Source organism: Brassica napus, chromosome A3 (assembly GCF_020379485.1).
Source record: "Brassica napus cultivar Da-Ae chromosome A3, Da-Ae, whole genome shotgun sequence".
NCBI lineage: Eukaryota > Viridiplantae > Streptophyta > Magnoliopsida > Brassicales > Brassicaceae > Brassica > Brassica napus.
The window spans coordinates 20,880,709-20,896,228 of record NC_063436.1 but is presented as its reverse complement, the minus strand read 5'-3'; the positions used below and the strand labels follow the sequence as shown (position 1 = coordinate 20,896,228).

At 34.1% G+C, this 15,520-nt stretch overlaps 3 protein-coding genes across 9 annotated transcripts; all 3 read left to right on the top strand.

The window, feature by feature from the left end:
- The first annotated feature begins 467 nt into the window (after positions 1 to 467).
- Positions 468 to 5,684, top strand: LOC111214216 (probable disease resistance protein At1g59620). 5 transcript variants are annotated; one of them, XR_007338333.1, is made up of 5 exons: positions 469 to 2,692; positions 2,830 to 2,976; positions 3,071 to 4,790; positions 4,898 to 5,043; positions 5,139 to 5,684. XR_007338333.1 is itself a non-coding variant. In XM_048776643.1 (5 exons), the coding sequence occupies exons 2-4, from the start codon at positions 1,813 to 1,815 to the stop codon at positions 4,777 to 4,779; spliced, it is 2,736 nt and encodes a 911-aa protein (XP_048632600.1). In that variant the 5' UTR covers positions 1,386 to 1,564; positions 1,806 to 1,812; the 3' UTR covers positions 4,780 to 4,790; positions 4,898 to 5,684. The 5 variants fall into 5 exon arrangements, 2 of the variants coding, with proteins under 2 accessions (XP_022572361.2, XP_048632600.1); XR_007338331.1 differs by having other exon boundaries at positions 5,117 to 5,684; XR_002663719.2 differs by having other exon boundaries at positions 4,898 to 5,315; positions 5,446 to 5,684.
- Positions 5,685 to 7,827: 2,143 nt separating this feature from the next.
- On the top strand, positions 7,828 to 9,525 carry LOC125607062 (non-specific lipid transfer protein GPI-anchored 11-like). The gene is made up of 3 exons (XM_048776645.1): positions 7,828 to 8,215; positions 8,305 to 8,340; positions 9,178 to 9,525. Exons 1-3 carry the CDS (start codon positions 7,888 to 7,890, stop codon positions 9,336 to 9,338), a joined length of 525 nt encoding a protein of 174 aa, XP_048632602.1. The 5' UTR covers positions 7,828 to 7,887; the 3' UTR covers positions 9,339 to 9,525.
- A 1,958-nt stretch (positions 9,526 to 11,483) lies between these two features.
- Positions 11,484 to 15,409, top strand: LOC106439751 (somatic embryogenesis receptor kinase 4-like). Of its 3 annotated transcripts, XM_013881260.3 has the most exons (10): positions 11,484 to 12,285; positions 12,428 to 12,583; positions 12,666 to 12,737; positions 12,813 to 12,956; positions 13,297 to 13,365; positions 13,432 to 13,503; positions 13,592 to 13,803; positions 13,890 to 14,231; positions 14,465 to 14,859; positions 14,936 to 15,409. In XM_013881260.3, the coding sequence occupies exons 1-10, from the start codon at positions 12,248 to 12,250 to the stop codon at positions 15,248 to 15,250; spliced, it is 1,815 nt and encodes a 604-aa protein (XP_013736714.2). In that variant the 5' UTR covers positions 11,484 to 12,247; the 3' UTR covers positions 15,251 to 15,409. The 3 variants fall into 3 exon arrangements, with proteins under 3 accessions (XP_013736714.2, XP_048632601.1, XP_013736712.2); XM_048776644.1 differs by lacking the exon at positions 11,484 to 12,285 and having other exon boundaries at positions 12,345 to 12,583; positions 14,477 to 14,859; XM_013881258.3 differs by lacking the exon at positions 11,484 to 12,285 and having other exon boundaries at positions 12,345 to 12,583.
- The last annotated feature ends 111 nt before the right edge of the window (positions 15,410 to 15,520 follow it).

The window sequence follows — 15,520 nt, the reverse complement described above, 5'->3', positions numbered from 1 at the left end:
AATTTTTATGTATATGATATTTTTTAATTTTTAAAAGCGACTATAAATTATTAATGTTGTTAAAAATCTCACATTCAAATTTTGTGATCCATGGTTTAATATTTTTGCTATGACAAGATACAAATGGTTACAAATTATATAAGTATAAAGTTTCATTAAATAAGTATTAAGATTAAAAGATATATGAATCGTTTTAAATTAAACTATATACCATATAAAAGTACATAAATATTTTAAATTTTGAATATTTTTTTATAAAAGCTGTTAACAAATATTGACAACTTAATTTCTAAAAAAAATTTAAATTACTAAAACTATTAATCACACAATAAAAATTTTGTTATTAGTAATTTAAAGTTTTTGTTATAACAAATACAAATGATCAAAAATAATCATATGAGTAAAAAACATCATTTAATAGATATTAATATAAAAAATATATTATATATGTTATATCATTTAAATTTAATTATGTATCATATCAAATAGAAAAAATGTTGTTTGGTTTAATAAAATTTATTTATATGTTCACACCAATAAATAGTTACTAACTTTTTAATTATCCAATATATATTTATTATTTCATAGTATATAAAAAACAAATAATACATAAAATAGTTTTTATATAAAATATTGATCTCGCACAAGATACGAATTTTAACCTAGTTTATATAATAAAAGAATCGGTAGAAATGCGTTGGCTAAAGAGATGTTTACAATAAATAAATAATAATAGTTGGAAAGATGTATATTTGGTGAGTAGTCATACTAAGTTTAGACTAAAATTATGTTATTTTATCCGCGGAAAATGCTTGGAATTTTCAAGAGGCTGTTTCGGATTTGAGTTCCTCTCTTCATAGTCAAAGAAGAAAAATCAATCTATAATAGTCCTTTCGTGATTATAATTGAGCTGCAATAGAACTCGTCTTCAGGAGCTTACTCTAGTTGTTTTCCTCTGTCGGCCATGAAGTGTTTAGGAGTATCTACATGTTTGATGCTTAAGATGAACTTATTAGTATCTGTGGGTTCCTTTTCTTAATTTTTTTTATTTATTCTTCGAAATCTTTTATGAAATCCTGGGAGGTTAATCTATCTACCGAGGAGGGCGCTCCCGATCTTCCTATAGACCAAAATAGTTATGATAGCTGCATTATTTTAGCATTCATCACCCAGTGATCATAGTCATGTGTTATCTTCCTGTCAAACTTCTAACGAAGTGATTTGCATTTCCTATCTTTTATTTAGTTAGACAAAAGATGTAACGGGTGGACCAATTCAACTTAGAGATATAAATCCTTTCTTTCCTTTTCTTTCAACGAAATTGTGAAACGAGACGTGGCAAGTAGGAAGTGGCTACCGAAAAGAAATGTAATGTTTCTAAAGACTTTCTTGCCAAAGTATTTGGATTCACACGCTATTTTGACTACGGTTGGTTGACACTTGACACTGACAGTGTTAACTTGGAGTCAACTCTTATAATCCATCTTGATGAGCAAGATTTAACCAAGACAACTAAAAACCACTTTTTCGACAGATCAGTTGGAAGAAAAGCGATTCCCAAGAGGTGACTATTATTTTTATTTCTTTAGTTTTCTCATTTCTTGTCAAAGAAAGGGCTTTGATATTTTGCATTTTGCAAATTTTCTTTTATCTCAATTAGTTCATGTCTCTTTAGAAAGTTATGAGTACACTAATTCTGTAAATTTTGCCAAGAAAATATGATCTAAAACATAAACTCCCCGTCCTGGATTTCCTCTAGTGATTATTGATATAAATATACTATTTCTACTTCCATGGTTAAGCAGGAGACATATGGCTGAGACACTTTTGTCGTTTGGAGTTCAGAAGCTTTGGGAGCTTCTTGCCCGAGAATCTGATCGATTTAAGGAAGTTAACGAGCAACTTACTGTACTGAAAAGTGATGTCAACTTGCTTAGGTCCTTCTTAACAGATGTAGATGCCAAGAAACATGCAAGTTCAGTGGTTAGAAACTGTGTGGAAGAGATCAAGGAAATCGTTTTCGACGCTGAGGACGTAATCGAAACATTTATTTTGAAGAAAGATCTTGGACGAACAAGTGGAATCAGGAAGCGCATGAGAAGATTTGCTTTCACCATAGCGGATCGCAGGGAACTTGTGTCTCAAATGGAAGGCATAAGTAAGAGAATCTCCAAGGTGATCCGAGATATGCAAAGTTTTGGGGTGCAACAGATGATTGTCAATGGCAGCGGGTATTCAGACACTATCCAAGAAAGACAAAGGGAGATGAGACATACTTTTCCTAGCGACAACGAAAGCGATCTTGTGGGTTTGGAGGAAAAGGTGAAGAAATTGGTTGGCTATTTGGTAGAAGAAGAGAGCATTCAAGTGGTTTCTATATGTGGGATGGGCGGTATTGGCAAAACTACCCTGGCTCGCCAAGTTTTTAGTCATGAGATGGTTAAGAAACATTTTGATGGAGTTGTGTGGGTTTGTGTGTCACAACAGTTTACACGAAAATATGTGTGGCAGACTATCTTTCAGAGGTTTAGTTCAAATCACGATGAACACAGAGGGTCAGATATGACTGAAGATGAGCTTCAAGACAAACTTTTTCGACTACTCGAAACTAGCAAATCTTTGATTGTCCTGGATGATATGTGGAGAGAAGATGATTGGGACAATATAAAGCATGTGTTTCCACCAACAAAAGGTAAAACATCTGCTGTTTGTTGTTATTATCTTTTCTAAAATTTGATTTATGAAAAAATATATATAGAGCATTGCAAGACACATTCTGGCGATATATTTTCTTTGTTTAGGAATTATAACTTGAGAAATATATCTCAGGATGGAAGGTATTATTTACTTCTCGCAACGAGAACGTTGCACTACGCGCAGATCCAGAATGCGTAACTTTCAAACTAAAGTGCTTAACCCCAAAAGAAAGTTGGACACTTTTTCGGAGGATAGCTTTTCCTAGGAAAGACACATCAGGTAATACGTAACAACAACTAACCTCTCTTTTTTTATGTCTTGTTGCATTACATCTTTATCTTAAATCCCAAATATTACGTGGGATGTTGTGCAGAGTTTAAGGTTGATGTAGACATGTTAGAGATGGGCAAGAAAATGATAAAACATTGTGGAGGACTACCATTGGCTGTCAAAGTGTTAGGAGGCTTGTTAGCTGCCCAACCCACTTTAAGTGAGTGGAAAAGGGTTTATGAGAATATTGGATCTCACTTGGCAGGAAGAACTAGTTTTAATGATGGATATTGCAATTCAGTTCATAGTGTACTGTCTCTAAGCTTCGAAGAGTTGCCTACTTTTTTGAAACATTACTTCCTCTACCTCGTCCATTTTCCCAGAGATTATCAAATCAGTGTGGAGAATTTATCCTATTATTGGGCTGCAGAAGGAATACCAAGGCCGAGTTATTCCGAGGGAGCGACAATTGAAGAAGTCGCAGAGGGGTACATAGCAGACTTGGTGAAGAGAAACATGGTTATTTCTGAAAAAAATGCTTCTACTTCAAAATTTGAAACATGTCACTTACATGACATGATGAGAGAAGTTTGTCTGCTTAAATCTGAAGAAGAGAATTTCCTACAAATTGTTCACGGTTCATCATCGTCAACTGCATGCTCTAAATCTCATCGTAAATCTCGCAAACTCGCTGTACATCGGGCTGATGAAACATTTAGTATGGAGAAGGAAGTGTATAGTCCAAACCTTAGGTCTCTCTTGTTTATTTGGGGTTCAGACTGGAGGGCGTCAGGTTTATTCTTTGACAGGCTAAAAATGATGAGGGTTTTGGATCTCTCTAGAGCGCATTTTGAAGGAGGGAAGATACCATCTAGCATTGGAAAACTCATCCATTTAAGATATCTAAGTTTATATAAAGCACATGTATCTCGTCTACCTTCTTCAATGCGGAATCTGAAGCAGCTGGTCTATTTAAATTTATGCTTATATGCGAGATATCCAGTTTATGTGCCAAACATTTTTAAAGGCATGCAAGAATTGAGATACCTTTCATTACCTTCAGGGAGAATGCATGATAAGACAAAGTTGGAATTAGGTAACCTAATCAACTTGGAGACATTGAAGTTCTTCTCAACAAAGCATAGCAGTGTGACGGATCTTCACTGTATGACAAGGCTAAGGAATCTCTTAATCATATTCAACCAAGAGGGGTGTACTATGGAAACGCTATCTTCGTCTTTAAGTAAACTGAGACATCTGGAAAGTCTTAGCATAGATTACAATCATTTCAAGGTTTTTTCTCCCACGGATGATGAAAAAGGATTTGTTTTGGGCTGTATCCATCTAAAAAAGCTGGAGTTGTGTATATACATGCCAGGGTTACCTGATGAGAAGCACCTTCCTTCTCACCTTACAACCATATCTCTAACTGGTTGTCGTTTGAAAGAGGATCCAATGCTGATTCTAGAGAAATTGTCACACTTGAAAGAGGTTGATTTAGGGAAAAGATCATTCTGTGGGAAGAGAATGGTTTGCTCGAGGGGTGGGTTTCCTCAGTTGCAGTTGCTATTATTTCTTGGATTACATGAGTGGGAAGAGTGGATAGTAGAAGAAGGTTCAATGCCCCTTCTTCATACTCTCGATGTTAGTTATTGTGCAAAATTAAAGGAGGTTCCTAATGGGATACAATTTCTCACTTCTTTAAAAGATCTGTGTATGGGAGAGGAATGGAAGAAGAGACTATCAGAAGGAGGAGAAGATTATTACAAAGTCCAACACGTCATTTCTGTTCGGTTTGGAGGGAAAGCTTGATTTTATACTAGGTAAAATATTATAACCACACATCTAAAAATTTGAGAGGAAAATTTGTTGTCTTGATGAGTTTGTTGTGTGTAATCAGGACCTACGATTTATGTCTTCATGTCTGCAGGGGGATTATCCTGAGTCGATTAGGAACCTTAGCCTCACCGACTGGATATTGTCTCCATCCACTAATTAACGCTCATCGTCCACTAATCATCACTTTTCCATCGTCCTGGTCATTGATCTGACCATCGATCTATCACCACCATCCAAGTAAGGTCCACTTTGTGCCTACCTCAACATAGATCCCAAAGATATTAAACTGGGAATAATTCATTGTTCCCAGCTCCAATCAATGGCAATGGCAGGTAGCAGTGTCCAGAGCCGGCCCTAGGCTAAAGCTGGTAAAACCCATGCTTTAGACACCAAATTATGTTATAGTTTTAAGGGGCAGCAAAATTGTTAAAGTTCATGGTTCGGAATATTACTTTAAAGTAAACATGGAGTGTTCGAAGTCTTAAATGCACACATCACATGCTAAACAGGTGAACATATTCTATGTGTTTCTTATGTGTATTAATTTTCTTACTACTGCATTAACCAACATTCTAGAATTTTCTCTGCAGTCCTTTTGTTTTTTTTTATCACAATTTTTCCTGGTTGTCTATTTCTTAGGTTTTGGATTGAAAGAGGCTATGATCCACGGAAAGATCATGAGTCTCGTGTGTGAATTTTTTGTCTCTCTCTACAAACATTCATTTAAAATGAATGGTATGTGATATGGTAAAGAAGAATTCTCATTTTATGTACCTTCAAAATCAGACTAGAACAGAAAAGTTTGTCAAATCTCTTCCTTTTTTGCATCCAGTCTGCAGGTGTATGTTAAACCTTTTAACCTCAAATTTTTTTTTTTTTTTGAACAACTTTTACCTCAAAGTCATTTGTGTATTTTTATCCGATTCCAAAGAATGGAGTCAGGGTTCCACCTGAATTAAGGGGGTACTGTGATGCCAATTCAACTAACAAGTAAGCGTTTCCTATTTTCTTATAAGCTCATTCCTTTTTCTGTTGAAAATGGGACAAAAACATTAAAAAAAACATTATAACATTTATTTGAAAGTATTGATCCGTGGTGAATATATATATAAAAGGATGTGAAGTGTGTCCAAATTCTCCGGAAACCACTTAGATACAAATTATACAAAGAAAAATTTAAAAATTTGGAAACATTTAAACAACCAGCACACATGCTCTCTATTAACAAATTCATAAATAATAAGTTACTAGGTTAAAAGTGGTGCCTTATGCAGGATAAGCATTGTGTGTACGAATTACTTTAACGTATTTTTTTTACATATTATAAAATAATAAAATAATAAATATATATTAAATAATTAAAAATTCAGTAACTATTATGTATATAATTAAATTGGCGTAGGCAAAAAATCAAAACAATAACTCTTATTTATTTACTATAATTTTATGGAATAAATCCAAACAATCACTTTTGTCTATTTATATGGTATATAATTAAATTTAATTAATATTAATATATATATTATATTTTCATATAAGTATCTATTAAATAAGGTTTCATACTCATATTTTTTTATTATCACTTGTATCTTCTTAAATCATTGATAACCAGATTTCAATATGAAACTTTTAATATTTTTAGTAATTTATAATCATCTTAAAAATTTAATGCAAATTTCAAAATTAAAATATTAAATTCTCAATTTTTGGTTCAATGCAAATTTTGAAATTAAAATATTATGTATTTTCTATGGTATACATTTTAATTTACAGGATTTTTAAATTATGTATTTTAATCTGAAAATTTATTAAACGAGACTTTATACTTATATGGTTTGAAGATTATTTGTATTTTTTTATAACCAAAAATTTAATCACTAATAAAAAAATTTCAATATGAATCTCTAACGATTTTAGTAATTTATAGTTATTTTTAATTTAGTTAACTAAATATATTAATTGTAAACTAAAATTTTAAAGCAGGAAAAAATGGAGTTAGAGTGAACCATATATAAAAATATTCAAAGAGGAGTAAAAAAGGAGTAAAACAACAAACCAGATTAGGGAAAGAAAAATGACTAAAATAAAAAGAAAAAAAGGCACACCAATTTATACATATCTTACATTACTACATTATAAATAAATGTACAATTTTCAATCAAATAATAAATAATGCCTATTACATTTCAAATATAAATTATTATTTTTATTACTGAAGAACGTCAAAAATTAAAAATTAAACATCCTACATTAAAATTTTAATAAAATAACAGAAAATAAAGGAACATAATTAAAAAATTGGAAATAATAAACAAATCCACGTAACCTAGTTTTTTTTATCGACTGGAGAAAAACCCAGTTCATAAAAAGAAAAGAGGTGGAGAAATAAAGTGCATGAAGGCAGGTACTTATAATAGTTTCAGTTATATATGAATATGACTGTAAAGGGAAATCTTCACCACCTTTGCATTCATTTCATGGCACCCTCTCCACCAAAGCCCATCATTACACTCGTTTGATTACAGTTCATTGTTTCCTAAAATTTATATTTATTTTCTGACACCACAATTAGACTTGGTCACTTTTCATTAACAATTAGTTTTGTTACAAAACACTGTTATATACAGATGAAAATGATTAAGTGAGTAGCGTGTACCAAACTAGCCATAATCGATCAACCAATGTAGTTGAAACGTTATTAACAAATTGTAATAATATCCTCGATCAACCAATCTTGTTGTTGATAGTTGTTAACAAATTGTAATTGAAATTTCAGTTAATTTTGATAATACAATCGTAATAAACAACTCATTGTATAACTTTTGCACAAGTTTTATCTGTGGTATTAAAATTATACCAATCTCAGGTACTTTGGCGACGACCGAATTTTAAACATAAAAGTGATTTAAATTCCATAAAGCAATTACACTGAGAAAGTAATGATTCATGTCTTCTCTTTCGGCGAAAACAATTCAAAATAAACAATAATGTATACTAAAAAGGCAGTTCCATTTATTTAGCGGGCTAGGGACTCCCCAAAAAAACACACATCATCATAATCATTTTCTTCTCCCAATTGCAATGGCGTCAAGAACAATGGAAACATCTATTCTCATGATCTTCACGGTGGTCGCATTAATGTCCGGCGAGAGAGCCCTCGCAGTGGACTGCTCCTCGTTGATACTAAACATGGCTGATTGTTTGTCGTTCGTGACGAATGGTAGTACGGTGGAGAAGCCTGAAGGAACATGTTGCTCAGGTCTCAAGACTGTGGTTAGGTCAGGACCTGAATGTATTTGTGAGGGTTTCAAGAACAGTGCCTCTCTTGGTGTTACTCTTGATCTTGCCAAAGCTGCTTCTCTTCCTTCAGCTTGTAAAGTTGCTGCCCCTCCATCTGCTCGTTGTGGCCGTAAGTTTTCCTTTTACACATTTTACATTGTTGGTTCATATATTTACGGCATTTTGTTGTATCTAGTTTTAAATATGTTGTGTTTGCAGTCGCTGTCTCTGCATCTCCACCTGCTAGTTCCCCTGGTATGTTCTCTCATGCTTTGTCCGCTGATAGGATATTTTCGGTTCTTTTTTTCTGTAAATAGTAGATGTGCACTCAAACAGAGTTCTTTTTAATTTGGTTTGAGAATTTTGATTCGAATTGGTTTATGATTCGGTTAACAACAAGAATTAAAAAGAATGATTTTAGAGATTTGATCAATCCGGAATGTAGTTGGATTTTCTAATTGTTATTTTGAATTGTTTTTTTTTTGCTTAAATATTTTGAATAATAATGTATAAAGTAACTAAAATCTATTCAAGTAAAATAAGAATGTTATGGTTTATATTCGGAACTTCGGGTATTAAACAAATGCTTTAGATCAAACTGGGGTGCTACGTATATACAACCATAAGTTAAATTCAGTGATACAATTTATACAAAAGATGTTTGAATCATATTGTAAACATCATGATGAATTCGAAATTTGAATACATTTATACATTTATCTGCATATATTTGCGTGCATATATTTTATCCTTCAATTTTTAAATTTAAATGCTTTCATTAAGAGTATTGAAAATTTTCCAAATATGGTGTTGTGATTTCTTATATAATACTCTTATTCCGTTTCAAATCTGGAACCATTTAAGAAAATAGTTCAATATTAAATTGTTTTTGTTTAACTATTATTATTTTTTAACATATATTGTTTTTATTAATCAAGTTAAAAAGAAAAGAGACAAATCAATTGAAAAAAAATGCTGATAAAAGCACGCTTATTGTGTAACATATTTTTTACTTTAAAATGTCACTGAATATGAAATATAGAAGTATATAAGAGATAATGATTTAGCATTTTTGGGGTATGGTGTGAACAGAAATATCTCCCACGGCCGGAGCAGGTGCGCCATCTTCGTCAAGTGAAGCAAATGCGGCAACTCCAGTTCCAGTCCCGGCGGGGAGTTCCGATGCGTCTTTGGTCTCTGTCTCTTTTGCATTTGCTCTCTTTATCGCCCTCATCTCTTCTTCTTTCTATTGAGTTGTTTAGGTCCATTTTATTGCTTCCGTACTTGAGATGTTTTTTTTTTTTTTTGTTCTTAAAATTTGGCGTCACCGATTACATTTTCCTTCCATTTGTTTAATTTTATCAATGAGAATTCTCCTTTTCAATTTAAAAAAAATAATATTTTTAACTTTCTTAATTAGTAATATTTGTATTATTATAACTCTACTCGGTTTCTAATCTTAAGAGAAGCTCAATCCATTATCAACTATTTCACATATTATCATATCAATAAGATACTAACGAAAATATAACCCAAAAATATACAAACGAATATAAAATACTCTGAGACAAATATTGATATATATTTTAATTTTAGAACGCTTTAAAGATTAATATTTCATTTTTTTTAACCCTATATCTATCTGCGAAGTGATTTTTCACAACCAAAGATGAAGATGGTTTTAGTTTTTGTATGATCTATGGATTTAATGTGGCGTTGTTGGCCAAATAGTTATGACAATTTGTACAATTGTCAGACTCCCTTATCGCAAGAGTGTTGCATGACAAGTATTATAGATTTTGTTCACCTTTTTGATCAAATCATACTGATAGTTCTTACATATGTACAAGTATTTCAGCCGCTAAACTATTACTGACTTTGGAAATCAGAAGAAAGGCGCATTCTAGTTTTGAGATTAAAGTCGGGAAAAATCCTTCGATTCCAATAATTTCTGTGAGGCCAACACGGTCTAATATTCCCGTAGTCCACTGGAGGATGACAATAAGTGAATTTATTCATGGCGAGCCTAAAAATTTAATGTAAAGATGCTAGAGAGCATGGTGTTACCGGATGACATATCACTTATTTGGAGTTTACTGTAAGCCAATCCACTCATCGAGATACTTTTTTTTGTTAAAGTTATACAAAGAGTAGTTAGTTAATACACTGTAAAATCAGGAATTGGGCGCCATGAATATTCAAAATCATTCAATTGAGGTCAAGTACTCAAAGCCTAGTATCATTAAGGTTCAATTAAACCTTTGCTTGCAAGATTAATGTTCTTCGAAAACTATATCATCTTGTATGGCATATTGCAACATGACATTTGTAGGTAACTAAGAATCTGGTACATCGTCATATTCGACGTCAATGTGGGGATATCGACGAATCTGTAAACTATGCTATTTTCGAATGTCCATCAGCTTTACAAGCATAAGTTATTTACGCTATCATGTCCATCGAAGTTGGGCTGGACTGAAATGTATTGAACTCCTTTGGACCATTTCTTTAAGTGTTCCTTCTTTTGGTCGAGACTGAGCTGGTTAAACGACTTGTTAGGTCATTTATGTTGGGTGGTTGAGTTAAGAGAACCTTAATTGACTGGTTGAAACTTTCTCTTAAATCCCTTGTTCTGGATTGGGTCTTTGGAGCGATCTTCATGGTAGACATTTGGTCGGTTGGGTTACGATCAGTTTGAAAATATCTAAAACTCGACATCTGAACCAAACTCTAACAAAAAAAAAATTGCACTCGGTTTGAGATGTAAACATACTTGAATGGATCATGTGAGGTAGTACAAAATATATCAAAACTTGAAATACTATTAACCGAACCCAAATGGATATCCCAAAAAAACTCAAAAATCCAAATAATCCAAATTTTTTTTACTCCAAATCCAAATTAATATCCGAAATAAGTATCTAAATAAATATTTAGATTATCAACCCTAAATAAGTACTTTAAACACTCAAATTCATGTTTATTTGATATAATATCTAAAAGTATCCAAACCTAAAGTATTAAAATGGATCTTAGATAGTGTTATAAATCTCTATGTTCTCTACCTTTTCCTTATCGTCTACGTTCTCTCTTTGGTGGTCCATGCCTTTGTCTCGGTGGGAGAAAGGCTCTACTATGTCAGATCTGTGAGATTTTTGGGTTAGATCTTGTGGTTTCTCTATGGTTTGACAGGTGCAAGGACTGCGTCCTCCTTTTCTCAGGCACATGTCTTTGTTTCTGGAGGCGGCGCTTTAATTGGACTAAGACTCGGTGTTTGTCACTGTGATGGTTTACTAGATTCGTTTCTCTGTTTCTTGACTGCTTTGGTTTCTTCCGAGTGGTGGTGCGTGGTGGATAGTGGTGTTCACGTTTTTATTCATTCTATTGTGTTCTATGGTGGGGACGTGTCAAGTGGCAAAGTGGTTGATATCACGTTTCCATTGTCTTCAGGGACATATGTTTTAAAAGTGGTGTTAATGGATGTGATCGGCTATCTATATGGTTTGTACTTTGAAGTTCAAATCTGTTCAACGGTAGCTTAACTAAAGCTAACTCGGAACAAAATTGACAAAGGCAATTGAAGAAGAAGACTTATACATGTTCTTGTTTTCGTTAGAGGTATTAGAAATGTGTTTGCTATTGCTGGAACTAGAACACTTAATTTATCTTAGTTGGAAGCAACAAGATCAGTATGTTATTGCTAATGTGTCATCAATGATGTTATCCTTGTTAGTTTCTGGTGCTCATGGACCATTAGTTTCTCACTGTTTTCTTGTTGTATCTTCTTCTAGGATGTAGTAGGTGCAAATCATTATCAATATAAACGTTTAAAAAAGAAGATAGTGTTATAAATCCTACCCAATCCCAAAGTATTATTAACCAATAAAACTCGAGTGGACTTGTACCTGAAAACCCAAAAAATTCTTATCTGCCCAGGCATACCCGAGCGTAAGTTGATTAATCAGTGTTCCGTCGATCAGGTTTCTCCCAAAAACCTTTACTGTCTTTAGCCTTAGATCGAACAGAGTCTATCACCGGTCAGCTGAGCCTCTCCCCTTCCAGTCATCTAGTTTCCTAATGGAGTCAACGTTGAGCAATCAGAAGAAATCTCAGAGTTCTTGTCCATGTTGTATTCTTAGTCAACGGCCGGGAAAACGTGTGCATGAAGACCTTTCTCCCTTGTTTATTCCTTCGTCAAAGGTTTGAATCCAATGTCTGCGTTGAAAAGTTCACTCATAAAGCTCTAAGGATTTTTGCTTTTACTCTAACAAGTTCCAAAAAAAAAAATGGAATGGCCACGTATCTTTATTTGGCTGATCCTTCTTTCCGATTTGCTTCTCAGAGCCGTCGGAAACTCAGAAGGTGAGGCTTTAACTGCGTTTAAGGACAGCTTATCTGATCCTACCAACGCACTCCAAAGCTGGGATAATCAGAACAGTGTTTCTCCATGTACATGGTTTCATGTTACTTGCAATCCTGAGAACAGAGTTGTCCGTGTGTAAGTTCTTCTCTGTCTTTGTCTCTGTGTTTCTAAAAAAATTGAAATGATTCAAAAAGTCCTTGTTTTGATGTTTGGTCAGTGACTTGGGGAATGCAAAACTGTCTGGTCAACTTGTGCCACAGCTTGGTCAGCTTCCAAACTTGCAGTACTTGTAAGTAAAAAGTAGTTTTATAGAGATTTTCAAAAATAAAAAAAGTTCTATTATTAAAAGTATAGTTAATGTCAGGGAGCTTTATAGCAACAACATTACTGGGGAAATACCAAAAGAGCTTGGAGAGTTGAGAGAACTGGTGAGCTTGGATCTTTACCAGAACAGACTAAGCGGTCCTATCCCATCCTCGCTTGGCAAACTAGACAAACTCCGCTTCTTGTATGTATCTTTGCATCTTTATTATCTTTATAATGGTGAGAAAGTTAAGCAGCTTAATAGATGTAGCAAACTTTCCTTCTTCCAGTACTGAAAATCATTTGGCCTTTGCTCAATATAAGCTATCTTCAAAAGAGTCACTGGCTGGGTCCTGTTGTGTAGCAAAAATGCTTCAGAATTAGATAGAGGCTAATTGAACAAATTCAATAACCTAAAAGTTCCATGTTGTTGGATTCAAAATAGCACTATTGTTTTAATAAATAAATCATCTTTGCATCTTTTTAAGTTTTAACTCAGCTTTGGTTATTATTTATGGCATGTTATTTTATTGTATGTGAATTAGGCGTCTTAATAACAACAACTTGTCTGGCGAAATTCCATTGTCTTTGACTGCTGTGTCACTGCAAGTTCTGTGAGTGTTCATTTCTTTTCAAATATTTGTTGATGCGATCTTAAGTTATGACAAAAAAAAAAACAGGGATGTCGCAAACAATCAACTCAATGGAGATATTCCTGTTAATGGTTCCTTCTCGTTTTTTACTCCTATTAGGTTTGCCTTCTTGTCCCTAGTCTTATTCTCGGCTCGGTGGAGATATTCATATTAATGCGTTACTAATTCTCCGAAATTTATTTTGCAGTTTTGCCAATAATAATTTACGGCAGCCTCCACCATCTCCGCCTCCTCCTATCTCTACTCCACCACCTTCACCTCCAGTGTCAAGGAGTCGAATGACTGCAGCAGTAGCAGGGGGAGTTGCTGCAGGTGCAGCAGTTCTATTTGCATTTCCAGCCATTGCGTTTGTTTGGTGGATAAGAAGTAGATCACAGGATCGCTTTTTTGATGTACCTGGTTAGTCAAAACTATCTTCATCTCTAGCTTATTTTCCCCACTAAAACTTCTTTGCCTGATTTTTTTTTTTCATTTCATTTTTGCAGCTGAAGAAAACCCTGAGGTTCATTTTGGACAACTCAGAAGGTTTTCATTGCGTGAACTGCTTGTTGCTACAGATAACTTTAGCCACAAAAATGTATTGGGGAGAGGTGGTTTTGGTAAAGTGTATAAAGGACGTTTAGCGGATGGCTCTCTAGTGGCTGTGAAAAGGCTAAAGGAAGAACGTACCCAAGGTGGAGAGCTTCAGTTCCAAACCGAGGTCGAGATGATTAGTATGGCTGTTCACAGGAACTTGCTTCGTCTTCGTGGCTTTTGCATGACTCCAACTGAAAGATTGCTCGTTTATCCCTACATGGCTAATGGAAGTGTTGCTTCTTGTTTAAGAGGTACCTATCTCAGTGCGTACAACATTCAGGTTTTAAAAATTACTTCTTTTATAAAAAAAATATTTACTTATATTTATATAATAAAACACGGGTATAAAAAATCTTTACCTTTTAATGAAACTTCTTTTAATTTTTTTTTTATGTGTGTTTTCTGGTTAAAAATCCATTTTACAGTCATTTAGGAGATTTGCCATTTAAATTATGTCAATTGGTAAGTCTCTATCATGTTTTAGAACGACTTGAAGGTAATCCAGCACTTGATTGGCCAAAAAGGAAGCATATCGCTCTGGGAGCAGCAAGGGGGCTGGCATACTTACATGATCAGTGCGAGCAAAAAATCATTCACCGTGACGTGAAAGCTGCCAACATATTGTTAGATGAAGAGTTCGAAGCTGTGGTTGGAGATTTTGGGCTAGCAAAGCTCATGAACTATAATGACTCTCATGTGACAACTGCTGTACGTGGTACGATTGGGCATATAGCACCTGAGTACCTTTCGACGGGAAAATCCTCTGAGAAAACTGATGTTTTTGGATACGGTGTCATGCTTCTTGAACTCATCACTGGACAAAAAGCTTTCGATCTTGCTCGCCTTGCTAATGATGATGATATCATGTTACTCGACTGGGTATGTTTCATGTTTTTCTTATCATCTACAAAACTGCCAATTTTCTTTTACAGTGTAAGTATTCTGTTTTTTTTAGGTGAAAGAGGTTTTGAAAGAGAAGAGGTTTGAAAGTCTTGTGGACGCAGAGTTAGAAGGAAAATACGAGGAGAAAGAAGTGGAGCAGCTGATCCAAATGGCTCTGCTCTGCACTCAGATTTCTTCTTTGGAACGTCCTAAAATGTCGGAAGTGGTGAGAATGCTTGAAGGAGAAGGTTTAGCTGAGAAATGGGAAGAATGGCAAAATGAAGAGATTTTGACAAATGATTCTAACTATCTTCAAGTTGGCACTGAATGGTTCATCCCAATTTCCAATTCCCTCATCGAAAACGATTATCCCTCGGGTCCCCGATAACCCTTTTACAAAGGGCTCATGGAGGTTCTTCAAACAAAGTATATAGATTCGTAAAACCCAACATTGACGTTTAAATCTTTAGGAAAACAGTAACAGTACGAATCATCTTTACGATATAGACCATATTTGTTTACGAACCAATAGAATATATCACCGATCTTTGTTTACAGCAAAAAGAAAAACGTTAGCGTTCAGTTTAAATAACTGCATCAGTTCATTTACGTTTCGAGCAACAGTTGCCTCATTTATAAGTAGATAAAAGTCTTGCCA

Coding starts and splice junctions, on each gene's coding strand:
- LOC125607062 (XM_048776645.1), top strand. CDS start 7,888: ATGGCGTCAAGAACAATGGAAACATCTATTCTCATGATCTTCACGGTG. Junction 8,216..8,304: donor TCCATCTGCTCGTTGTGGCC/GTAAGTTTTCCT, acceptor TTGTGTTTGCAG/TCGCTGTCTCTGCATCTCCA. Junction 8,341..9,177: donor TCCACCTGCTAGTTCCCCTG/GTATGTTCTCTC, acceptor TGGTGTGAACAG/AAATATCTCCCACGGCCGGA.
- LOC106439751 (XM_013881258.3), top strand. CDS start 12,372: ATGGAATGGCCACGTATCTTTATTTGGCTGATCCTTCTTTCCGATTTG. Junction 13,366..13,431: donor GCTGTGTCACTGCAAGTTCT/GTGAGTGTTCAT, acceptor AAAAAAAAACAG/GGATGTCGCAAACAATCAAC. Junction 14,860..14,935: donor ATATCATGTTACTCGACTGG/GTATGTTTCATG, acceptor TGTTTTTTTTAG/GTGAAAGAGGTTTTGAAAGA.
- LOC111214216 (XM_022716640.2), top strand. CDS start 1,813: ATGGCTGAGACACTTTTGTCGTTTGGAGTTCAGAAGCTTTGGGAGCTT. Junction 2,693..2,829: donor TGTGTTTCCACCAACAAAAG/GTAAAACATCTG, acceptor AATATATCTCAG/GATGGAAGGTATTATTTACT. Junction 2,977..3,070: donor TCCTAGGAAAGACACATCAG/GTAATACGTAAC, acceptor GATGTTGTGCAG/AGTTTAAGGTTGATGTAGAC.